The sequence below is a fragment of the Anguilla rostrata genome, chromosome 5, assembly GCF_018555375.3.
Source record: "Anguilla rostrata isolate EN2019 chromosome 5, ASM1855537v3, whole genome shotgun sequence".
Taxonomy (NCBI): Eukaryota; Metazoa; Chordata; class Actinopteri; order Anguilliformes; family Anguillidae; genus Anguilla; species Anguilla rostrata.
The window spans coordinates 52,232,356-52,257,011 of NC_057937.1; the positions used below are offsets into that span (position 1 = coordinate 52,232,356).

Genomic DNA, 24,656 nt, shown 5'->3' on the forward strand with positions numbered 1-24,656 from the left:
ACAATGCTGCAGAAATAGCAAGATTTTTTTAACAAGAACAGATTTCTGAAGAAAAATTCATGCAGAATTATAGATTATATTATTATTAAGAAATTCATTTGAAGAAAAAAAAAACAGAATAAAGTCTTTCTTCAAGATTTGTGCTGTCTGTCTGCTCCATATACCTGTTATTGCTGCTAGGCAACAAAAAAGCACCAACAAAAAATAAGAGGAGAGCAGCCCATGCAGCTTCTGATTTTTGACACTAGTTACAGAAGACTATTCTGGTCAGTGTTGCCAAATGCCTGTAATTTAAATCCCCAAAATATTAAATCTCCCAAACTGTATCTTCAGTTCCCATGAAAAAGTTCATTTCCTCATACCTCCTTTTAAAATTGCCCATCTACCACTGACAGTTTATATTTAAATGAAACTACCCTCATGAATGTTTCATGGGGTTTGCTTGTTTAATTGTTTTTTTTTTAATTAGATACTGATTCAGACACAAGAAAATAGATGAGTGAACTAACTGTGTAATACACTGCTTTAATCAATGAAGAGTAACAACAAAAAACAGATGTATTGCTCTCTAGGACTCTGGGGGAAATCTCCGGGGCATTGGGGCGCTTCTTTGTCTGTCAGTCCCTAATGAGAGGCTCATCATGGCCAGTAATGGACAGCTGAGCTGCCGATGAAGAGCAGGAGGCAGTAAAATATCCTGTTCACAGGAGCCTGGGTGAAATGGCAAACAAATCTTCAGACTAAAGTAGAATATAGGCAGCATTACAATAATAGCAAAATTTCAATGAGACCTTTGTGCAAAATGATGACAGCATTATACATTATAGCCTTCTGTTCTTATATTTTACTCAATCTAGCTTCAACAAGCAGAACATTTAAATTATTACATGGGCACACACAGGCATAGGGAATCCCTAATAAAACTAGAATAGTTCCAGGGTATACTTGTAAAAATTCAATGGCAGCATCAATCGTACATTTCATAGTAGCAAGCTTACAGGGTGCCAACACTTGAATGAAAGCAATACAGAAACACATAGATAGAGGTTCTCTCTGTGGGCAGAGTCTTGTGCAAACACTCCCCCTACTGACAAAGTTGAGAAGTTGCAGAGTATAACAGGCATTTTGAGAGCACTACCTCAGAAACAGACCTGAACTTGTCCACACCCACTGTAGAAAAGTTTATGCCAAGTTTGTTCATTTTTAAATTGTTTGTAAACGTTGTGTATTTTATCCATGTTTTCTGCTTTTTTGGCATTGTGCAACAGAAACATAAGCATTATTTTTAATAATTGATGTTGATTATAGTAACTTTTGGCTAATAAGGATTGGGTTTCCGTCAGTGCTACACATCCCCTAGACAGTAGGTAAGATCGTGACCCTAGATGTTTCCCTTTTGAACATGTTGGTCTTCATTGCCTACAATCCTGTTCTTCTTACCACATGGTAATGAAATCTGTTATCATTAGGTGAGGGCTGAACTTGCCAGGAAAGAATGAGGAAAAGAGCAAAAGAACACAAGCCCTTGTATTTAATCGTGAATCTAAATTTCTGTTAAATATCGACTGAATCCAGCCCATTTTCACTCACTGCACTATGCTGAAGTCAGCCAGGGAATTAGAATTTGAAACCTTGTTGCCATGGAGCCTCTGCGTTCTTTGATTTGTTTCCTGAGAGATGTGGCCTACCTTAGGAGAGAGCTCTGACCTTTGTGTGGGAGTCAGCTTGGTTACTGAGACTGACATCGGGTCAAGTGGGTCATGCCTGCCATCACCTGGCTATATTTAACTTGGCATCGAACTGAACAGCATATGTAACATGGAATCCGAGCGAGGGGATAGGCCCAGCTAATATTGACATCCTTAGATCCAGATACTATTGGTCCACCCCTAATGTTACAGTCAATTCATTCAACATCTGTCCTTAAATTTGGCTCATGATAAAACAAAAGTGTTCATTTGCTTTTTCTTCACAAAACAGTTTGGCGAGTAGATTTTGGTGATTGCTGAACTCACCAAAGTGTTTTTGAAGAAAACAAGAAAAACCAGCATGTATTTGTGAGTCAAAAGCAAAGACAAATGATGACTGAATCACAGTTAGGTTAAAGTGCATGTCGCCTCGTTGAAACAGTGGTGAATTGGTCACTCCAAAAATAGCGCAGGGACCTTCTTGCACTATGAAATATAGGGTTGGTGGATATAAATAGTGTGCAAGCCTCCTTGCTGGCTTGCACATGAGCTCCTTGGTGTAACTCGAGAGAGACAGACGTGTGTATCACGGGTCCAGGGGGGCAGGCTGCTGGAACCAGGGTCCCCCATCACCATATATGGAATGTCAATGGCTCCGCTCCCACTGACAGCTAACTTCAACAGAAAAGTGCAATTAAGCTCATTACTGTGAACTTGTTTCGCACGTATCTGATGATTCATTCATCTCTTTATATAATTATGTCCGTGTGTGTGTGTGTGTGTGTGGTACAGTATGTACATGTTAGATATAGCCAGACAGTTACCAGTGACTTTTCATCCACAAAGTGCTTGACGGGGGATCTTTATTGCCACTTACAATATAATCCAGTCTTTTAGAGACTCTCATTGGCAAAATTAGATTTTTACGTAAGTAGTTTCTTGAGGCCTATTGGTATTTAAGTGAGTGCGGCCCCTAATCGTAACATTACCTTACCAGTTATCATGCAATAATCAGCGGGCATTTTGAAAGTTCAGGAAACTGATATTAATGTATATTGCCAACAGACGAACAATCTGGTGAAGTTAATTCTTATGCTGTTGGCACTCAAACTGAAGCATGTTCTTATATTAGTGTCCATTAGAGATTAATCAGCCAACTGTAATCAGTGTTAGAGATGGGGAGCCACATTACATGTTGGTACAGAGTTGGTAGTGGCTATTTGACGTAGATTTATTCTTTGCACGATTTAAGGACATGCCAATTTAAATTAGGCTCTTCCATTAGCATGTGATTCCGTTTTTTCATCAAATAAAATATTGTCACCTTAGTGAAACTCACATAAAATAATTTTAGTGCTGAACTTACAAATACCCTCCATACTTAAAGTGGTAAAATGAGCCCACCCCATCACTGCGTTCTTTGTCAGTTCAGGAGGACACACAAGTGCACACGTCCCCAGAAAGCTTGTAGCCAGCTGTCGCTCGCTTACATTCTACAGCCTGAGCTCTGCTGTCAGCTGTTGGATTGACTTGGTTTTTTTTTTTTTTTGTTGTCAAGGTTTGTACATTTCTGAGCTCACTAAGCAGAATTGGGATGAAACACTTCAACATAATGTTAAGAATGGATGTAAATTGAATCCCGGCTATGGCAAATCCCTCAGATTTACATGATGCCTGCTCATTCATGGGTCAACACTGTCTGTTGCCTCAGGATTTTAGTCACATTTTGGTTGAATAATTATATGTGTTTACATTGCAAAACAAACACTAACATGTTCCTATTAAAGGGGATCAGGCATGGAGAACTAGTTAAATAATGAGCAACGCATAAATCAGCTTTATAAAACTATAAAGCTATGAAGCTAATACCCTACATTATCAACTGTCAGAAATATTTGTAAAGGCCTAATTCTGCCAGGTCCACTCACACATACTGCTCAGTTTTCAGCATGCTGGTGCTGCAGGCTGAGGGTGACCAGATTGCTTGTACCATGAACTATTCATGTAAATATGTAATTACTGAAAATTACTTTTTAAATCAAATAATCCCCCAAGATCATCACTGATACTTATAGGTCAGGCATTACCCACAGAATATCAGTTTTACCAAAGATCAAAATCCTCCAAGAACAAGAGTAACAGAATCAAAATATCAATGGAGGCCTGAAGCTATGAATACCTGGTTATATAATCAAATGTGTGTTAACCCAGTGAACATTTTTATGGTGAAACTGGGTGAAATGACACCTAGGCATTCAGGTGAAAACCCAGCACCATAGGGATGAAAAGTGAAAATGTTCTCACCAGCTAGGATGTACAGTAACATAGCCAGGCTATATCTGGGTAAAACCAGAGGTATATCGGGGTTAAGCTAGTCTCTCAGGTTAGATTTCCCCCCCGGTAGATGTCGAGATTCTGGCTTGTGCTCACTGGGACATATCACATGTGTAAAGGCATCTACTACGAGTGCCGGCCGGACAGTGCTATTCCAGCTTTGAATCTGGGCTGCATCCAGATTGCTAGCTATGTCTGTGAGACAGCAGTGGTGGGCCATAGTAAGTTTCATCCTACCAGGGGCACGAGTGGGCTGTAGTTGGTCGGGCTCCTTTGTGTATTAGAGGCCCCCTAGCAGCTAAATGGGGAACTGGTTGTCCAGAATGAAAGATGCATCTCTCCTATCATGTTTCCATGGCAGTTGAGTGGGATAGAGAAACAGAAAAATATGTGGGGGCTAAATACAGATTTCTTTATGCTTCCTGAACAGGACCCATTGGCACAATGGTGTTTGCTGCTCTTTGGCCAGAATGTGAGTCCAGTCTATGGTATGCATTGTGCAGGCCTAATTATTTGGCCTTCATTTAATTTTTTTATTAAATTATGTATTATTTTATTAACCTAATTAATTAGGCTGTGATACATAAGTGCTGTCATTGAGGTTAAGAAGCAAGCAGGCATATCCTCACATCAAACACACCAACCTGCACTTCGACTTACTGGTATGTCTGCTCCAAGACCCAAACTAAGTAGTTGCCTAAGATCTCTGTGTCTTTGATGCATTATCATAGCACACAATTTGGCCTGCTGTTGCATAAGAGGAAATTATATAATAAAAAAACAGGTACAGCTGGCAGGCAGCACATACAGTAAGAGAGAGAAGAGGAAAATGTGTTCAGATATTTTATGTACATGTAACAAGGTGCAATGAACCTGAAAATATTTGCAGCAAGGTATATTTTTAACTGTCTCCAGAAACTATGGGCAAGTGCAAAAGCTGTGATTATTAGGCTATAGGGGTAGTAACAGTGGATTAGTAACAGGGAACACATTGACTGCTGTCTGCTTTAGGCTTTATCTCTAAACTGCTGTCTAAACCATCAAATAATTAAGACAAGTGGAGAGCCAAAATAAATATTATTGTGCGTTTTTCATAAACATCCATCATAAAACAGACTCAGTGGAGAGCACAGTGCTTCTATTTCAATAAGTTCAATGAAATAAACAGTAGCCCAGGAATGGAGGCTAATTTAAGCCTCTGTCTCGAATATCTTCTTCCTGCCGCCCATGCCGGCCTTATCCTCGATGTTCTTACGCCAGTCACCAACAGACTCCTTTTCCTGTAATGTCAAAGTGGAGATGTTATACAATAATTTATTTATTTATTTATTTATTTATAATATTGTTGCTCTGAGGCCAGAAGTGCACCCACCTCCTCTTTGACCTCCTTCTTGACCTGTTTCAGGTTGTTCCTCAGGTCCATGTTGACCTTGTGTTTGGAGCCCAGCAGAGCTTGCAGCATGGCATCGGCAGACATGCGCACTTTCTTCAGAGCTGGCTTCTTGAACTTGCCTTGCAAGTCAACGACTTTAATCTTCAGATCATCAATCTGGGCAGAGAGAGTGATAAATTCAAGAGAATCAGTGAGGCCTGCTCTCACATTTCTTCGACACATAGGTTGAACAGAGGGGATAGAAATGGATGGCAATAAATCAGAAGGGCTGTACCTCCTTGATAGATTTGTTGACTTTTGTTTCAATGTCATATCTCTCCTCATCAACTACATCAATACTCTTGTGAAGTTTCTTGCACAGTTCCTGTGGGTAGGTAAGCAGGATATATCAGTAAAAAAAAACAAAGGTGGAAGTACATGGTTTTATTATTTCCTTACCATGTTATACATTGCATTGTAAGTATACATTATGCTTTTTAAGATACATTGTCCTCACGTACAGTTGTGACTTGGGCATGCTTGGGTAGGGCTGTGTGTAATTGAATACAGATGTGCTGATTGGACAGCTTCACACCTGCAATTCCTGCACAGATGAAGGCAGTTCCAGTGGGGGGCAGTTGTCTTCCATGTACTGAGCCCTTTCCTCTGCTCTCTGTTTCTTCTCATCTTCCAGTAGGCCCTTTGCAATCGAGAGCATCAAGCTCTGGAAAAGAGAGGTCAGAGCATATGTTATTGTTCAGAGACTAAACAAGCATACAGTCCTTGTTCAGTGTTTCTCAAATAGTATGCATCATTACAGGAACATCTTTCTGTTTTCAGATTCCTCTCCTGGGAATGTTTTCAAAAATACGATTACAAGCACACGTGCCTTTGAGCTACTCAGAAGCACACCTCTTTGAACAGAAACATATGCTATCTAACACTTTCATGCCTATAAACGTTTTTTTTTTTTTTGTAAAATCAGAGTGGGCTGTTTACCTTCAGATGGTGCCTACGGCTCGTTGACAACTTTTTCCTGTAGAGAGGAGGTAAAATTTAATATGCAATGAAATGTGACTGGCACTGAGATTTGGTGGGGTTTACTTTTCACCACCTAGTGCCAAAGCTAAGCTAGTATTATGACTCCAGAGAAGCCACAGGTGGTCCAAGTGAATAATTTAATGAACAATTGAAAAAAAACCTTAAACACAAAAAAGACATATCTGTCTTCTCTTACTCATGAATTTTAAATGTGTGCAACTGCATACTTACTCTGACATCTTGGCCTTCTTGGATTTCCTTAAAACCCTATGAAAGAAAATCAGATTATGTTATTAAAAGTTTAAGACATTTCCATGTAATTTTTACAGTATTTTCACACATGTATTTTCTCATGCTGAAATCATATTAATGTTTTTGGCCAGAATTTGCTAGAATATCCTGCATTATTGAATAACAGAGAGAATGACGGTGCGGTGAATACGACTAAAAACAACTTTTCTAAATTTAGGCAGGGTGTGGGAACCCAGCTGTCATGCTGTGTCACTCTTCTTCAGTGGCACTTTCTCTGGGATGTCATTAATACCTGAAAACATGACAGCTGCCCATCCTGAATTATGACATAACATCATTGAATGGGGTTAGATCTGAGTCATAAATTTAATCTTAGGTTCCTTGGCCAAAACTGTACTCTATATTTGGTGTTCTATATATACGTTTAAGTGTTAATTCAAATATTGAGTGCATGTAGTCGTTACAATCTTGTGCACCATAAATTAATCCTTACCCCTCAGACACTTTCACAAAGGCCATTTAAAAATCTAGCAGCTATCCCTTAACGTTCCAATGTTGCCATTGTCAAACAGACAGACAGTGACTGTCCCGACTGTACTGGGGAGCTCATTAAACCACTAGGGGGCAGAGTAGAGAACATGTTATCCAAAAGAGGCTGAAGGCAGACCTCTTGTGATTTTGTGGATGTACAGAATAATTTTCATAATTCTGAACAGCAATATGTACCAAATAAAAGGATCTTGCAAAGCAAAAAAACAATAAAGAGCATATTTTATTTATTTATTTCTACAGGAAAAGTTTAAATCCCAAAAATGACAAGCCCTCTTTGTGAAGATGGATGGAATTTTACAGCTGTAGGGCTGTACAATATAGTATTGAATATATCACGAATGTTTGACATTGGGTATTGCATGTTTCACGCCCTTCTGGGGGATATTGGGACAACTGCATACAAGCATGACCGCTCCTATGTTTAGCCTAAGAAAGAGATGCCCCAGCACACTCGTAGTATTTTAAATTACAACAGCTGAAGATCGTTGATATATTATCCACACTGTTCACTATTCATCCATGTAAAATGGAAATCAACTTCAATGTTACTGTCAGTGTTAAAGCAACCACTTGGATTACTTAAAAAGCAAAACAAATTTATTCTTTCCTCAAACATCCTACTTTGATCATTAGAGAATACATAACATAATTTGATTGGCTACCCACAAGCAGTAATAAAACAGCCAAGCAATATCCATTGCATTTATAAGTGGTTTTTTTCTCTCTCTTTCTCTAAAGGCATGGACATCAGATACAATTGTTTTCTCCAATAAGACAATTAGCTCCTCACAATGAAAGGGTGCATCTCAAGTTTCTTCCTTTTTTCATCATGACCACATTTCATTAAAGAAAATATATTTCATTAATAATTTGCATTGTTATGGCTGATTAGCTTTTTAAAAAAATCCTAGGCGTAATGAACTTTGAAACACCGATGGACAATATTGCTAAGACACAGTGAACATAAAAAATGTATATTTTTTTAAATCATCACAACAGCAAAACAAGACATCTGCATTGTTTCCATAAGTAAGATATTAAACTGAGCTTTCACACACTTTGCAGTTATTGCGATTATTATGGTTATGGTTCTTATCATTTTCATCCTTATTGTCATTGCATATGTCCAGTAAAACCATGGAAAAATATTTTCCAAGTCTGAAATGGTAGAAAGATTAGCGAGAACCTTAACTCATAGGCTATAATTCACACATCCATGCATCTCACATTGCTGGCCAAACTGCATTCACTTCTTCGGATAGGGGTTTGACCTCAATACTATATGATGCCATGATAAATTCTTTTAACAAGCCCCAAATTCATAACAATTACTGTGTGTGCGTGTGTGTGTGGGGGTAGGTGCGCGTGCACATGTATGTGTGTGTGTGTGTAGGTATGTGTTGACTGCAATCAAAGCATCTTTGTTCACAGCCACAAGTTGCCGCTGTTGCGTTTCAGTGCAGATGATTTGTTTTATATAGAAACCCTGGCCAGAGAGAAACCTTTCATCCAAATTTCCCTGTGATGCTACACCCCAGGCAGCATGACAGTCAGACAGGACATGCTGAATGGAACAGAGAAGGGCTCACCTACGGGAGAAGACAGAGATCAGGGCAGATTGGGCGAGGAGACAGGAAGGAGGAAATGCCAGGGGCAGGTGGAATTCTCTGGGAGTTTATACTGCATTCTTTACTGACTCAGCAAAAAGACTGCCGTTCTCTAAATGGAGTGCAATTCAGTCCTGGCCAATGGGCCGGCACTGTCCTAAAATACCCTCTTCGCCCTTCCAGAATGACTCTTTGCCTCACGGCAAGTTGGTGGGCTCTAATTTAATTTTTGCTGAAAAATTATCCTTTTGTCTCTGGAACAAGTCAGTATGACGAAGTCATTGTTTTAATACCTTGGTTATGTTTAAGGTCATCTAAAATAATTGTTTGAACTTCTATAATATCTGAAAAATATTTTCAACTGAAAATTATGGTGTGACTATACAACATATAGAGGAGTTAATACCTCACTTATATTAAATACATTTTTGAATTAATTTAAAAAAGTTTTTAAAGAGTAAATAGTAAAAAAAAAAAAAAGAAAAAGTCTGGGGTTGAAGAGAGGATTAGCACTACTATGTGGCCTGGAGTGGCACAAACACATCTTGGGTATCAAAACAATGGATCATGTTCACAGCTGATGGCAAAGCACAGCCGAATAAGTCGGCTCACAAACGGTTGCACAGATCTTTCCATTTTAACAAATAAAATAACAAATGTCCTTTTTTTCAGAGAAAGAACTGTCTTTAAGGTAGCACAGTAGTATTTTCAGTCATCACCATGTTCCTAGTGCCTTAGAAGTCTCAGTCTTCAGTTTTAATCTGCACATTTGTCATAACCACCTTATCCTCATTGGGCACTATTGCAGTAGTAATTCATTATCACATATACTCACTGCATGTGTCTATTCATTTTCAAGTGAGAATTCAATATATATACCATATAAACCATATACTTGTTCATTAGTAATGTCACAGAAACATTCATCAACGAAAGTAAATAAGTGTTAACATATTTTCCTAATATGTGAAATTGTTATCTCCGTCTGCAGGTGTGGATGCCTTGTGAGCAGCAATAGTGTGCATGATCAGGTAAGCGTGCAACAATCACATCAGAACTTTGGAGGTTCCATCAAAATATTTATTAGCTACAGCTGATTTAGCAGCAGTTCTCTTTTAAGTAATTGTGATGTGACTGTAAATCTGTGGCTCCAGGGTGCTAAAGGGGCAAAAGGAAGTTAAACAAAGACACTTTAGGTTGTCCCACTACACTGTACCTCAATACAAATATGAGCATGTGTAAAAACAAAACAGAGTAATCATAAAAACAGAGAGAGAGAGAGAGAGAGAGAAAGTGAAACACAGTCCCAGAGGAGGAGCAAAAGACCTAAAGCAAAACAAACTATAACTCAGCAAAGAAGACTCATTTAAGCCTCTGTCTCAAATATCTTCTTCCTGCCGTCCATGCCGGCCTTATCCTCGATGTTCTTACGCCAGTCACCAGCGTCCTTTTCCTGTCAGAGCAGAGAAGAGGAGGTCACAAGTGATTACATTTTTTTTTACAAACTCTAAGCAAGTTAGACTACTATTTTAAATGTTAATACTACACAAGCCATTTTTGCTAGTTTCTATGAGTGGTCCTTCATAAAAAATGTATTAATCCTTAAAAGATGCTTCATAAAACCTTCATAAACAGGACAGAATTACTCATAAATCAATACCATGTCAATGACCGCAAATTGGCATAAGATCTGTTATGTTATCACTGATGCAGCAAGAGCCACTACCATGACATACCAAGTGACACACACCACCAGTGCCTATTTCATGTAAATACACACCAGGAAAGGAAAATATGTGGAATATTAACCGGCAGTTCTTACAGAAGCTGCCCTGTATTGTACTAATACTCTCCAGAAGTGCACCCACCTCCTCTTTGACCTCCTTCTTGACCTGTTTCAGGTTGGCCCTCAGGTCCATGTTGACCTTGTGCTTGGAGCCCAGCAGAGCTTGCAGCATGGCATCGGCAGACATGCGCACTTTCTTCAGAGCGGGCTTCTTGAACTTTCCCTTCAGGTCAATGACTTTTATTTTCAGGTCATCAATCTGGGCAGAGATGTGATTCATACAAGAGAGTCAGTGACTCAGAGAGACTTTCTTCAACAGACAGGAAAGGGAAGTGGGAAGCCTAGATCAGAAGGACTCTACCTCCTTATTGCACTTAGAAACTTTGGCGTGTATGTCATATCTCTCCTCATCAACAGCATCAATTTTCTGGTGAAGCTTCTTGCACAGATCCTGCCGAGAGACATTCAGAAAAAAAATTCAGTGACATGCATTTCAATTGTAGTCTATTACTCATTTCCAGCTATATCACCTGTACATACTTCATGGCAATGTGATGATACATAACATACACATTGACACTTTACAAAATTTTTATTAAGTCCAAGTTTAATCTCACAGTTAAGAAATGAGGATCGGATGTGTAAGGTTTGTGGACCCTCTGGAATGAATACGGGCATGCTGATTGGTTGGGACGGTACAGCACCTGCAGTTCCTGCGTGGATCCAGGTAAGGACAGGGAGGGGCAGTTCTCCTCCATGTACCTATCCCTCTCCTGCTCTGTCTCGGCTGCTTCCGCCTCCAGCATGCTCGCCGCGATCGAGAGCATCAGGCTCTGCAAAAACAGGCAAACACGTGCATGATGTCACTCCACCAGACAGACACAAAACTGTTTCCATGCAAAAAAACATGAACTACCAAAAAAAGGGCACCAGCCTGAAAACTGTCTGAAATAATATTTCAATAAAAAGCATTTTTTATACTGGAATATGTTTTCATAAATGTATCCCAGGCTATTAAATCTATTCTACAAAAATATTTTTTTTTTACTTTGTTCCTTTTTGAAAAAAAAAATGGATATCAAAAAAATATAAAGATAATGATATTTATGCAATAACGTAATATACACTGCTGATATTAAAAATAGGTGAGGGGAAAAGTCGTGAACAAGTCAAGTAAAGAACAATTTTGAAGAACATTTTATGGGATGCTGGAAGGGACGACAACCCATAATAGCACACACACACACACACACACGCACAAACACACCTACATGCATAAATAGACAGACACAAACTCACACACACACACACACACACACACAATGTTTGTAATTAAGTAAGACAGCAGAGTAAGCCCATGTGAGAATGAGAAGAGGAAGTGGCAGAGCTGGATTTGAACTCAGGAATCCCTACCTTCAGATGATGCTTTCGACTGTTTGTCATCTTTTTCCTGTTGAAAGACAAGGAAACCATTACATGTAATACAATTCATTCCATTTATGAAGAATGGAAATGGCACTCACAGAAAAACTACTCAAATTAAGCTGCCGCTTCAGTAAGGCAACCCTGATATCAGAACCAGGCTACATTTGAACACCATATAATAGGTATCTCAAATTCCAATCCTAGGAGAATGCAGCACCTTCAGGTTTTTGTAGTTTCCTTTTCACATTTTGAATGTGCTGAAGTAAACATTCTTTATTTTACTCAGTTTGATTTCTTAAATAAAAAAACTGGCCATTATTGCCGTGTTGCCCAATAAAAAATGGCAAACTAAAGAGGAAAATGAAAGGTCAGACATAAAGATGAGCTGAATTAATGAACTAGCCTGCCGGACAGAAATAGCTCAAAGTTTGGGCGGCTTGATTTAACAGGGGGCAGGTGGGTCAGGGGGTATTTTTGGGGTTTTGAAAGTGACCAACCCCAGCACAGTGTCACACATGTTTGCCTACGGGTGGTTTATGGTCCTCCTCTTAAAGATTGGGAAGAATGAACCAAATTCTAAATGGGGTTGAAACTGGAGCACGGAATGTGCAGTGACTGTGATTTGTCTAAGCTAACCTGTGGTTGGGAGCTGAGTTGATGGGAGATGAAAAGCTGGCACTCAGAGGGTGTTATTTGGGTGATTCTTTTAGATGACAATAGTCACTCTGCCGTATTAAATATTAATTTAGCCTGCTATAAATGGTCATATAACAGATTTGTTTAATTTAAGATCACAGCAAAAACTGATAGTATGCAAGCACTCATTTGCTTCTTATTTATTTATTGTACCATATTTTGTGATATTTAATGTTTGTGAAGTATTGTCAGACAGATTGTTTTTGCTTGCTTGCCAGACATGTTGCTACTGTACCTTGAGCAGTGCCTCCTTTTTATTGTAATTGGGAACCCCAATTAAATAAAAGGTTATATAAAATAAAGAAACTCCATTCAAACAAAAGTATAAGTTTCAATAATAGATTCACTTCCAGTCTGATTGTGGATTACAGGGGAAAACTATGACAGCAAGGTAATTTCAGCTGAGAAATCAGCTGAGCTTTGAAAGTGACAGATGGTGTTTAAATTACATGATAATTGTTAATATTGTTATTACATATTATTTTGAGACAGATTGACACTCACTCAGACATCTTGTCAGGCTGTTTGTTTCACACCCTGCAAAAAAAGAAGAAAAAAAAACATTGTCATAAGTTAATTTATATGCATCTATAAGAAGCTGTGTGTCCCAGTGCAAAAGATCTGACCTAAAAATGAAAGCAATTACACTACAGAATACTATTTAAATATTTAGGACTGGCTTTTGTTTTTGCAGGGCAGAATAGACGGTAGCAATTTGCATCGTCAGAGGAAATACAATCCCCAAAACAAGAGGTGCGTCTATATTTAGGGATGAATGGGAGGCCCCAGCTGTCCCGCTTCACTCCAGCAGTGCACATTTTTCTCTGAGTCGATGCAACAGCCCAAAATCTCCAGAATTACACATTTCAACAGGCCTTTCTCCTACAGGAGATTCAGCTGATAATGATAGGAGCTTCTCATTCTAATAAATACATGCAGTGTCGTCACTCATTTGTCCATAACAGAAATGTACGGTCAGTTTTCTTTAAAGAAATACAAATAAAAAAATTTAAAAAGCAAATGGACCCTTACAATTAAAATCATTTAAATACAGAAATATTCCAAATGGCATTTAACAAACCAGACTTAAATGTGAATTGGCAACACTAATATTAGACACATGTAATCGTGTATCATCAAGAATTATATTATTCTTAGATTTACAAACTACAAAGGAACATAATACTCTATAAGATTCTCAATCTCCACATACTTCAAAGTGTACCATACCAATTTTTTTTAGCAATTACTGCCACAGTGTTACTTCAGAACATATCTATACATCTCCTGTTCGTGTAAAATGTTCTAAAATTCTCCTGTATGATCACACAAAAAGCCAATGAATGAAAGCCAAATGATTTATAATAAACATAATAATCAGGCTGTCCAACCACTGAAAAAATCTTGTTTGCTCTGAACTCAAACAGGGTGTTTTCAAGTTGCCAATGACTGTTTACAGCATTGACACATTGCATGAACAATCCATTGCATGGAATCAAATGTTTGGGCTCCTCTGTATTTCTTTACCATGACAGCTTTTCCAACGTTTTGCATCATTTATCGATGTGCTGTATAATTTTTCATTTAAACATATCAAAGTTCTTGCGATTCAGCTTTTTATTTTGTCACACAAAGTACACAGAAGAGCAGGGGGATGAATAAGTCATCTTTGTGAATAAAGGAACAGCTGAATAAGAACATCAACAGTTACTTTAAAAGACGGATGAGTCTGACTCAACTTTGGCATCGCAGCACTTGAGATAAGTGTGTGCATAGAATAAGTGTGGAATTGGCAGCAGAGAGACAGTTCATCAGCACACAGTAAAGCAGGTAGAATGAAACAAAAAGGTTCTCACCAGCAGGAGGAAGACAGGAGTGTGCAGGCCTGGACGAGGGCTGGACGGGTTAGACGAGGACAGCTGAACAGCCAAGGTGTATATATGACTGCAGGCCTTCTGTTGTGGCCCAGGACGCCCTCTCTTTAAGGAAGAAACTCAACAGTTCAAAGGTCACCGAAATGCCTGAAATAACCATTTCTTCCCAGGTCCTCAATTATAAATAACCCTTTAAGACAATGAATAATTCCCCCAAGGTATCTTCAAAGACACTAACTCAGAAACCATATTTTTCATCACGGAAATTAATATTGTTTACTGATTAATGTATTAAGGTGAGGTGGGGTGGGGTGGAGAGACTAATTTGGGGACTTGGATTTTCTTGAAGAAGCTTATAATTCATGATTTTATTTTAAGTGGTGTGTGGTTTTTGGGTATATGAATTGTTGGAAGCCATTTTTTTTAGATGAATCTTTTTTTTTGCATGTTTGAGGGCAACAGTGGTGCTGGAGGGTTGGATGTATTTATTTTTCTGTCTGTAATTGTAGAAAAATTTACTACATAAAATAAATACATAAGAAACTAATAAAACACGTATTAAAAAAATTCCATTATCTGAAAAAGAACAAATGAGGAGAAACGCAGCACCACCTCAAAACAACATGTACTATATTTTACAAAGACATATCTTTAAAATTACATTTAGGCTGGCCTTAGTCTCTTCTACAGTGACTCAATTAGCCAAATAAACAAAGGCAACAAGATTCCCATAATAGCTTATGCAATACCCTTCTGCAAATGATCGTTCTTGCCTACCTGGCCATGTGTGTGTGTCAGAAGTCCTCTCCTGTAATGAAGTGCACCCTCTCCTTCCCATTTCACAGATAATCATTTTTGCATTGACAGTTAGACCAAACAAATGCAAGTCTCATTTCATTCTCCAGTTTTCATTTCTGAAGTCATAAAGTGTTGCTTACCTCAAAAGCTGAGGAGAGTAACCATCGCTGAAATCCACCAAGTTTACAGTTGAAGCAAATCGTCCTATTTTAGAAAGATAAAGTAGTAAATAAGACGATGTGTGTGCAGATTTTTCCTGTTAAACACCTTCAGTATTCAGAACCCATCCCGAAGTGGATAGCTCGTTATCGCCACCCTGTGGTAAAATACTGAAAATTGCATGAAGTTTTGAAGTATTCAAGCAAAAATTCATTTGGGTGCTGAAAAAGTAATTCCACTACGCAACCATTATAACCCATTATATTATTAACTATCGCAATTAAAAAATGCGAAACGTACAATCTTTCAACCATCAATTACCTCCATTTTTTATTTTTTGTCATAAGCAACATTGGTCATCTGCTGGTTGGATTATGGATTATGGACATTTACTCCATGTTTCCATGTTTTCTTCTGGAAAGGCCTTAGTGTTTACCTGTGAATGTGAATGACCACTGGCCCCTCTCAACCTTGGCAGGAGTGTTGAGTAGAAAGAGACTTTTGCTATCACATGTATTGTACAGGGATCTTAGCTGGAGCTCCTATTAATATCACAACAGCCCACCAGGAGAGTGATGACCAGGTCAAATGATTTCCTGGCCAGGTTTTCTGTCTATGAGATTTTGACCATTCATCCGAGATCTGAAACTGTATACTGAAAACATCAGTAACAAGGAATGTAAGAAAAATTAAGCCATAAAACTGCAGGTTGTCTTACGGTTGTTTATTTAGTAGTAATTCTCAGCGAAATACAAAATTTACTTTCCCCACCAAATAGTTCTGGTAAAAATGTCTGACCTGAATCTATTGGAGAGGAAAAGTATAGATTTGCAAAATCTCACTGGTTACATACATCTGCCTTTTGTGCTACTCAACTGTATAAGCCACAGGAAATAAATAAAGCTAAAATTGAGGGACATCTGGCCAGCAGGAATCCAAAAATTCCAACAATCCAAAACAATCCAGCAACCAATAGCCCAGCAAAGGAAGCTAATTTAGGCATCTGATTCAAACATTTTCTTCCTGCCGCCCATGCCGGCCTTATCCTCGATGTTCTTACGCCAGTCACCAGCGTCCTTTTCCTGTCAGAGCAGAGAAGAGGAGGTCACAAGTGATTACATTTTTTTTTACAAACTCTAAGCAAGTTAGACTACTATTTTAAATGTTAATACTACACAAGCCATTTTTGCTAGTTTCTATGAGTGGTCCTTCATAAAAAATGTATTAATCCTTCAACAGAATCCTTTTCCTGTCAGGAAAGAGCATGTGAAGTAGTGATTCAGCATTTAAAAATGTGAGTCCTTTATCTTGTGAATGTCTTCATTTTTCAAAAAGTTCCAAGACTGCATTATACAAACACACACACACAAACGTGGTGTGTGTGTGTGGTGTGTGTCATGCAACCTTGCAACATCTCACACCAAAAACCCATCTTCTAAAAAGGATAACACTTCGCACATCAAGCACAGACATTAGTGGCTCATGATAGCACAATTAAAAAGCTGCAAATGATTATGGGAACACATTTTTTGGGTTAATTGAATGAAGACACTTGATATGTGATTGCTGCATATTCCACTTACACTTTGCAGTTTGGCTAAAGCAACACGGCAAAGGTCACAATAACAAAATAATAATCTTCAGAGGGATCAGCCATTTTACAGCTAAAATAGCATGCATGTAATCGCCCTGGGCTATGCAGGGGGTGTAATTACACACTGTGTGGAAGGACACCCACCTCCTCTTTGACCTCCTTCTTGACCTGTTTCAGGTTGGCTCTCAGGTCCATGTTGACCTTGTGCTTGGAGCCCAGCAGAGCTTGCAGCATGGCATCGGCAGACATGCGCACTTTCCTCAGAGCAGGCTTCTTGAACTTTCCCTTCAGGTCCTGCACTTTCATTTTTAGATCCTCAATCTGGACAGTAGCAGAGCGCAAATATCAGTGACGTACCTGTATTTTCACATATTGGATATCATATGGTGTAGGGTAATAGACGTAAAGAGAACATAACAGAAGTTGATTGTTGGGAAGGTAATAAATGGAAAAGTAACGGCCGGGAAGGTGACGGTGAAGGTTGGGCAGGTAATAGTTGGGAAGGTAACAGTTGAGAAGGTAAAGTCCAGAAAGGTGAAGCTGGTGGTTAGGCAGGTAAGGGCTGGGAAAGACATGGTTGGGAAGGTGATGGTGACAGTTGTGAAGGTAACGGTTGGGAAGGTAGTGCATGGAAAAGTGATGCGGATGGTTGGGCAGGTAACGGTTGGGAATGATACGATTGGGAAGGTGGTGGTGACAGTTGGGAAGGTAATGGTTGGGTAGGTAACAGGTGGGAAGGTGATAGATAGGATGATGATGGGGGAGACAGACTCTACCTCCTTGTCACACTTGCTGACTTTGCCCTCCATGTCGTATCTCTGTTCATCGACCGCATCGATCTTCTGATGGAGCTTTTTGCAGAGTTCCTGAAGATATACTTTCCAAATAAGCCAGTGCGTGACTGCATACATTGAGGATATTTCTCATATATTCTGCATTACTACGGTCCTCAGTCAGACTCAGAAACCAATGAGACTGTCTAGTGTAATGTAGCGGTGCAAAATTCTGAGAGCAGGTATATATCCTCCTAAGACCCAGCTATTCTATTCTTGTCCTCTGTAGGGGACATGAGTCTCTGGTCTTAATCTCAAGTTTGAGCCATGCTCAAACTTACACTACAAGAGACCTTCAATAAAAGTTAAATAAATAATATTTTTGCAGAAATTTTCACTGCAACGTGTTTTTTCATCCTAGGCATGTGTATTATGTCAATGTAGAAAAGGATGGTCTCAGGAAGATAAGCAGCCTTTATAGTTTGGTCAGCGTCATACCTGCAGTTCCTGTGTGGAGCCAGGTAAGGACAGGGCGGGGCAGTTCTCCTCCATGTACCTCTTCCTCTCCTCCTCTGCCTCGGCTGCTTCAGCCTCCAGCAGGTCTTTGGCAATCGCCAGCATTAAGCTCTGGAGACAGAGGGAGGACTGTGTGTTATTAACAGATCCACCCAGCTAGACCAATGTCCTTATAAACCTGTAAGAACTTACTTTTAAAATTCAATTTACATTTTTGTGTTTATGTGGGTTTTCGGTCAACCGTGTTAGAGATTCATTGTTTTGACTCCAGCGCCAGGACAGGATAATACTATAGCCCAAATTCAATAAAACAATGTCTGTCATACAGTTCCCAGAAACAGTGTTAAGTGCTTTAACACCTGAGCCACACAGAAGCCAGGATCAGTAGTGCTTTAATAGTGAGATAACATGGTCTGACTCTCTGCAGGTGTGCAAAATTGTAAAAGAACAGCATCTCTGTATGAGACAGGAGTTATTTACCTTCAGATGATGCCTCCGACTTGATGTCATTTTTTTCCTGTTTGGATAAGGACAAGAAAAAAATGTGTTGGCAAAGCAATCACGTGCATGTTCGTGAAGATTCTGACTGAGTGCTGTATTTGTAGTGCCAAGGGAAATTGTTCAGTAGGGATAATACATTCAGCTGTCTATTCCAAGATTAATAACTTTAATTATTTTCCGGTACCAATTCTAGGAGGGAAGACGGACTTGTGTTGGGGTGGCCAGGTAGACTGTCCACATGGGGGCAGCATTGGACCAATTATTAGGTTTCGAACGTCAAGCGAAACCAAACACATTTCGATGTAGTGTCTAAGTCGAATTAGGGGAATTGGACCACACGGTCTATCAGAAGGAGTCATTGAAGTAATTTAGGAAGTGGCAAACTACTGTGTCTGTACTGTCTGCATAAAAGCTTTCCTTGTTTGACAAAGAACAGACAGTGAAATACTGTATGATCACTTTGCATGCTAACAAGCCGCTAAAGTACTCATTGCAATACTGTAGTTTCCCTTCTTTATTTAACACCTCTTAAAGTCATGCAGTAATTTGTATCATAATCTGGGATTCAGAATTTCAAGCAGAGCAGCTGAGTATAGTACTTACTCAGACATGTTGGCTTTTTATTTGTTTCACTCTCTGTGGAAAGAAAACAGGAGGAGACCGTTTAATTTAATTCAAGCATGTCAGATCTTTTGGCACACAGCTTCATTGTAGGAGCTGCTGAAGTGAGAAAACTCTCAAACTGTCATCTTTATAAGTAGTTAAAGAAAAAAAAAGGACAAAACACAGCTTTAAGGGTATTCAATCGCCTGAGCAAATTTACAAGATAGCAGCAACATGTTCTCTGCATAAGAAAGAACACTTTCAGTTTTTTTGAACAGCAGTAAGGTAAGAGTAGTTTTTATTAATTATCCTTTGCATTTTAACGGTTATTGTTGTTGGATAAGTTATTAGCTAAGCATGATAGTAGCACTGGGAGAGTGGCCATTTGTCAAATCTGAGAGGTCACATTATCCACGTCTCGACTGAAGCCCAACATATTTTGCTGAAAGAAAACACAGCGCTAAACTTGGGCGACACACTGGAGGCGCAGCTGTCATCTTGGGTTGCTGTTGTGACTGGCTTGTCTTGTTTGCAGGCATGCAAGGCTGGGGAACATGTCTGAAACACTGTCGCCAAGGCGATGGGGGCTGCACTCACCATACACCATTAAATATGAGAAGTACGAGAAACTGCTATTCTTGAACACAGAATGTTGACAATATCCCAAGGCTTACAAATGATCACACATAAGTTTAAGAGCTTAGTAAAAGGAGACTTAAAGTAGAGGCGATTTGACTGAGGCTTTTAAATTCAGTGAAGGCATAAACAAAGTGAACAACAAGAGATTCTTCAGATTTAGTTCTGTTAGTAGAACGAGTGGACATAAATGGAAATGAGCAAGAGGTAAATTCTGCACAGATGTTAGGAAGTATTTTTTTACACAGAGAGTAGTCACTATGTGGAATAGCTTGCCTGCAAGAGCTCATGTAGTAGAGGCAGAAACTCTGGGGATTTTCAAGACCAGGCTTGATATGGTGATGGATACTACATAGTTTGTAGGTTAAGCAAGCATTAGATACATTTTAGTGGTAGGAAAATGGCGAGCTTTTTTGGGCTGAATGGCCTGTTCTCGTCATTAAGTTAAGTTATTATCATTCAATATCCAAAACTCATTATTAGTCAGTGAATTAATTGATTTCAGTTGGACTGAAAAGGTGTATGCCCACACATTTGCACAAACAGTACAGCATGATACAAATAACAATTAACAAGATCTTTTAAAATCTATAAATATTCATAATAACAGAATTGCATTTTACATATACAATTACATATATAGAGATTATATTTTGCTCAATCAATGTTTGGTGGTCATGCTCTGTAATTCCATATCAATAAACAGCTCCAGCACATCACACCATCAAAGCAATGTCTACTGTGATTTTGACTTCAACTTTGACCTTTGGTACAGATCTCCATCTCGCTTTCCACTGGTATCTAAGCACAACCTGCCTCACAATGAATGCTACTGCAGCTCCTGTTTCATGGTATTTTGGAAGCAAGCCCATCATCACACTCAGGTAAAAATGGTAGGCAAATGGGATTAAATAAAAGAAAAATTAGGAAACTGATCATCTGGCACCCAGGGAATCTCACGAGAAAAGCTTACAGAATGACACATTATATTGTGAATGCACCACCAACCTGTTTCATTATTACTTTGTTTACTTTGTTTATCAAATAAGTTATACATGTATAACTTATTTCACACAGCATTATTGTGATTATTTAAACTACAATATGTTATGTTAATTATGAAAGACAGAAATGGGTTCATATTTTTGGTCATTAACAATAATTCTGAACTTCATTTCATGATAGATCAAGTCAGTATCAGTATATTGCTATCATTTGTATCTATCATATGTTTTTGGTTTTGATTTGATTGATGGCAATCAAAAAATCTGAGTACAAATTGTCTTGACGTAAAGAGTTGTCTTGAATTTACAGAAGAGAAGTTAGTAATGGTAATAGTTAATTAATATTAAATTTTAAAAATTGTTTTGTTTTATCACTACATAAAACAAAGATGTTCCAAAGATGTACACACTCAAACACACACAGGCAGATCCCTGACACACACGGAACTCAGAACAGTTCCTCACCTCAAGTGAATAAACATGCTATAATATATACCATAATACAAATATGGTGCAAATATACCTGCACTGACATCAGATACTCATACACCAGTGCCTGTGCCTGTACCCGTATCGCTGCTACAGACCTGCCAGGCTGTTAGCCATTAATCTCAGAGATGCTATAGCACACCGGCTAAGTTTGAAGAGTCACAGCAGGACACAGGCGGTGGTGGGACGGGGCCAGAAAAACAGAAAAGTTCTCACCTACCACAGACGACAGCAACAAGCAGGACGACCCCGGGGACTGGTACAGGCCATTGACATGCCAGGAAGATTTTAATGGTATTCAGTGATGGCTCAGCAAAACTCTATGGCTCTGTTTAAGGAACTGGGTTCCTCTTCTGACCAATGGGGTCAGGAGCCTCGGAAACATTATCCACCTCCCCCTGCCCCCTCCCATTATAAATAACCCTTCCTTCAACTCTGTTATTCTTATTTTATTACTTATTTATTTAGCAGACACCTTTAAGCCTGAAAGCAGGATGAGTTACACAAGACAATGACCTCTTCATTAAGGAGTCTTTAAATCATTGCTTCGAATTAGCATCGGTTTGTCGTTGAGGTGCAGATGTCATTGTGATTGAATTTTGTTTTATTGGTAAAACATCCTGCAATTCAGTGAATTTTATCCTAAAGCATGAAAAGTGGCTCTTCACAATGTTGGGAATTTTCTTGGCAAAAAAAAGACAAGATTGAGACCTCACAATAATATAACATAAATATTACATGATTTATATAATAATAATTTATTATTATTTATTTCCAACAGATGCTGTACACTTACTGACCTTTTAAATGCATGACAAGGCCTTTGTGGTCTAGGATGGTGTTCACATTTTCAGCTCTTGAAAACATGACTTGAAAAAGATTAAAACAAATGGTTCTGACTAAATTAAATGAATGCTTGTATTACAGTAATGACCTTATAGTATTTCTATCAATTATGTTGTGGCTGGCTGGAGATATAGGGTGATAGAATTCTTCAAGTCAATGATGTGGCAGGTAACACATGTTGTGTTGAGTTAATTCAACTAGTACCAGTGCAGTAGAGAGTAGTATCTGTAGTATCAGGCATGTGCAGGGGTGGAGGTGAGGTGCTGCTGCAGCTGCCCAAGCACCTGCACCTTTTGCCCTAAGTGCCCAACATGCCTCTTTGATGTGATTTTTTTTTAAAATCTATATTTGCATTATAACAGTTGCCATCATTCATTTTGATAACATATATAACATTTTTTGTACAATAACAGGGTGTCGCGGGGTGTTTTTTCTCCAGGCTGGAGTTCCCTTTTCTCACTTTGAGCACCTGCCCCCAAGAGGTCTCTGCATGGTCCAGCGTAGGATTTACACTAGCGCGTTAGCATAAAGCATGTGTATTCAGAATGCCAACGCTGTGGCCCAATTAAATATGCTACTCTGCGTAGCGGGCAGCTGCAGTTGGCACTGGCACACTCTGGATACAATACCACAGGGGGGTGCATACGCATATGGAAATAATGTCTTGTTAGGATGAGACAGCCAGCTCTCATACATTAAGTTAGGCCTTCTTAACTTCAGCATTTTCTTCTTTTACAAATATTTGCGGTAAGAGGGGAGAGTCAATTAAGAGGCAAAAACTACTAAATGAACAACCAATGAAACAGCCTTGCTGGCACTGAGGCAAAAAGACCCAGCACAGTCAAATAAGCACTAGTTGTTGACTACTGAAATTAGTAAATACAAAGTAACTACACATTACGCTTGAAATTCAGGGTGTGTTCACAGACTGTTCATATGTATTTACTGACACCCACAGATTCAGCTGCACCAGGTAACAGATTGACAGGCCTATTTGTTATCCTTTAAAGGTCTGTATATTCTTTACACCCACCTCCTCTTTGACCTCCTTCTTCACGTGCTTCAGGGTAGCCCTCAGATCCATGTTGCCCCCATGCTTGGAGCCCAGTAAGACTTGAGTTACATTCCTTCAGGGCTGTTGTGCTCAGGAGCTTTAGGGGGGAGAAATGTACATCTTTGAGTACAGTAATGTCAGGGGACTGAGTATTTACAATGGGTTGACATGTGAGCTGGCTGGTCTCAGAGTAACAGAGTAATTGCTTAATGGGTCAAGATGGAGTTGGGTAGTTGAAAGGTGGGAGTGCACCATTTACAAAGGGTTTACCCAGGTGTAATTATTGTGATTGGTGCTTGATTTTGATTTTTGTTTGATTTTATGGAGTGTAGGTGTGTCTGATCGCGGAGTATACAACTTCCTATACACTATTCATAAAACAAGAAACCGTCTGGAATCAACTGCAGATCTAACAACCTGGTTGGTCTTATGATCTGGATGTTCATTTTAATTTCACAATGAAAATCTAATTAAGTTTTATTTGCATTTAGTAAGTAATTAAAGCTTTAGTCATTACATTACATTACAGGCATTTGGCAGACGCTCTTATCCAGAGCGATGTACAACAAAGTGTATAACCATAACCAGGAACAAGTATGACGAAAACCCTAGAGAGAAGTACCGGTCCAAGTGCAGGGAACAACCGCATAGTTCAACTTGGGCCCTGAAGGTTAAACTGTTTAACACTAACACAAACGAGAACAGCAACAACACAGTCTATGCAAAAATACAAGCAGTAGTTAAGACAGGTGCATTAACTAAGTCACCTACAAAACAGCTACCTAGTTACAACCCTAAGCTTACAGTCATTTACATGGGGGGTAGGGAGGGATGGGGAGAGGTGCAGCCTGAAGAGGTGAGTCTTCAGTCGTCGCTTGAAGTGGGTCAGTGTCTCAGCTGTTCTGACCTCAACGGGCAGGTCATTCCACCATCGTGGGGCCAGAACAGACAGGAGACGTGTTCGGGAAGCGCAGGTGCGAAGAGGGGGAGGTGCCAGGCGTCCTGAGGTAGCAGAACGGAGGGATCTGGCTGGCATGTAGGGTTTGAATATCTTGT

At 39.2% G+C, this 24,656-nt stretch overlaps 3 protein-coding genes and 1 long non-coding RNA gene across 7 annotated transcripts; 1 reads left to right on the forward strand and 3 right to left on the reverse strand.

Moving 5' to 3' along the window:
• Positions 1-4,852: 4,852 nt before the first annotated feature.
• On the reverse strand, positions 4,853-8,950 carry LOC135255636 (troponin I, fast skeletal muscle-like). Of its 2 annotated transcripts, none has more exons than XM_064337077.1 (7): positions 8,829-8,950; positions 6,667-6,702; positions 6,394-6,430; positions 5,990-6,118; positions 5,690-5,779; positions 5,395-5,571; positions 4,853-5,302 (listed from the first exon to the last, which is right to left on the reverse strand). In XM_064337077.1, exons 2-7 carry the CDS (start codon positions 6,672-6,674, stop codon positions 5,213-5,215), a joined length of 531 nt encoding a protein of 176 aa, XP_064193147.1. In that variant the 5' UTR covers positions 6,675-6,702; positions 8,829-8,950; the 3' UTR covers positions 4,853-5,212. The 2 variants fall into 2 exon arrangements, with proteins under 2 accessions (XP_064193147.1, XP_064193149.1); XM_064337079.1 differs by having other exon boundaries at positions 8,833-8,893.
• A 954-nt stretch (positions 8,951-9,904) lies between these two features.
• LOC135255637 (troponin I, fast skeletal muscle-like) lies at positions 9,905-14,681 on the reverse strand. The gene is made up of 7 exons (XM_064337080.1): positions 14,610-14,681; positions 13,258-13,290; positions 12,046-12,082; positions 11,337-11,465; positions 10,994-11,083; positions 10,715-10,891; positions 9,905-10,299 (listed from the first exon to the last, which is right to left on the reverse strand). Exons 2-7 carry the CDS (start codon positions 13,263-13,265, stop codon positions 10,213-10,215), a joined length of 528 nt encoding a protein of 175 aa, XP_064193150.1. The 5' UTR covers positions 13,266-13,290; positions 14,610-14,681; the 3' UTR covers positions 9,905-10,212.
• Positions 13,257-23,671, reverse strand: LOC135255638 (troponin I, fast skeletal muscle-like). 3 transcript variants are annotated; one of them, XM_064337083.1, is made up of 9 exons: positions 23,580-23,671; positions 19,572-19,604; positions 18,948-18,984; positions 18,450-18,578; positions 17,955-18,044; positions 17,323-17,499; positions 15,566-16,666; positions 14,610-14,732; positions 13,257-13,290 (listed from the first exon to the last, which is right to left on the reverse strand). In XM_064337083.1, the coding sequence occupies exons 2-7, from the start codon at positions 19,577-19,579 to the stop codon at positions 16,580-16,582; spliced, it is 528 nt and encodes a 175-aa protein (XP_064193153.1). In that variant the 5' UTR covers positions 19,580-19,604; positions 23,580-23,671; the 3' UTR covers positions 13,257-13,290; positions 14,610-14,732; positions 15,566-16,579. The 3 variants fall into 3 exon arrangements, with proteins under 3 accessions (XP_064193153.1, XP_064193151.1, XP_064193152.1); XM_064337081.1 differs by lacking the exon at positions 23,580-23,671 and adding an exon at positions 21,917-22,006; XM_064337082.1 differs by lacking the exon at positions 23,580-23,671 and adding an exon at positions 21,921-21,989.
• LOC135255639 (uncharacterized) lies at positions 19,570-21,701 on the forward strand. Its single transcript, XR_010330227.1, has 3 exons — positions 19,570-19,856; positions 20,107-20,190; positions 20,983-21,701. It is a non-coding gene; the product is annotated as an uncharacterized LOC135255639 (long non-coding RNA).
• Positions 23,672-24,656: the final 985 nt, after the last annotated feature.

Bases quoted from the DNA above. Each gene is read 5' to 3' on its own strand.
- LOC135255636 (XM_064337077.1), bottom strand. The intron at 5,780-5,989 runs GTGTGAAGCTGT...ACCTACCCACAG, and splicing joins CATCTGTGCAGGAATTGCAG to GAACTGTGCAAGAAACTTCA. The intron at 5,572-5,689 runs GTACAGCCCTTC...CTCTCTGCCCAG, and splicing joins TCAACAAATCTATCAAGGAG to ATTGATGATCTGAAGATTAA.
- LOC135255637 (XM_064337080.1), bottom strand. The intron at 10,892-10,993 runs GTAGAGTCCTTC...ATCTCTGCCCAG, and splicing joins TTTCTAAGTGCAATAAGGAG to ATTGATGACCTGAAAATAAA. The intron at 10,300-10,714 runs GTGGGTGCACTT...CTGCTCTGACAG, and splicing joins AGAAGGAGGTCAAAGAGGAG to GAAAAGGACGCTGGTGACTG.
- LOC135255638 (XM_064337083.1), bottom strand. The intron at 18,045-18,449 runs GTATGACGCTGA...GTATATCTTCAG, and splicing joins GCTCCACACAGGAACTGCAG to GAACTCTGCAAAAAGCTCCA. The intron at 17,500-17,954 runs GTAGAGTCTGTC...GCTACTGTCCAG, and splicing joins TCAGCAAGTGTGACAAGGAG to ATTGAGGATCTAAAAATGAA.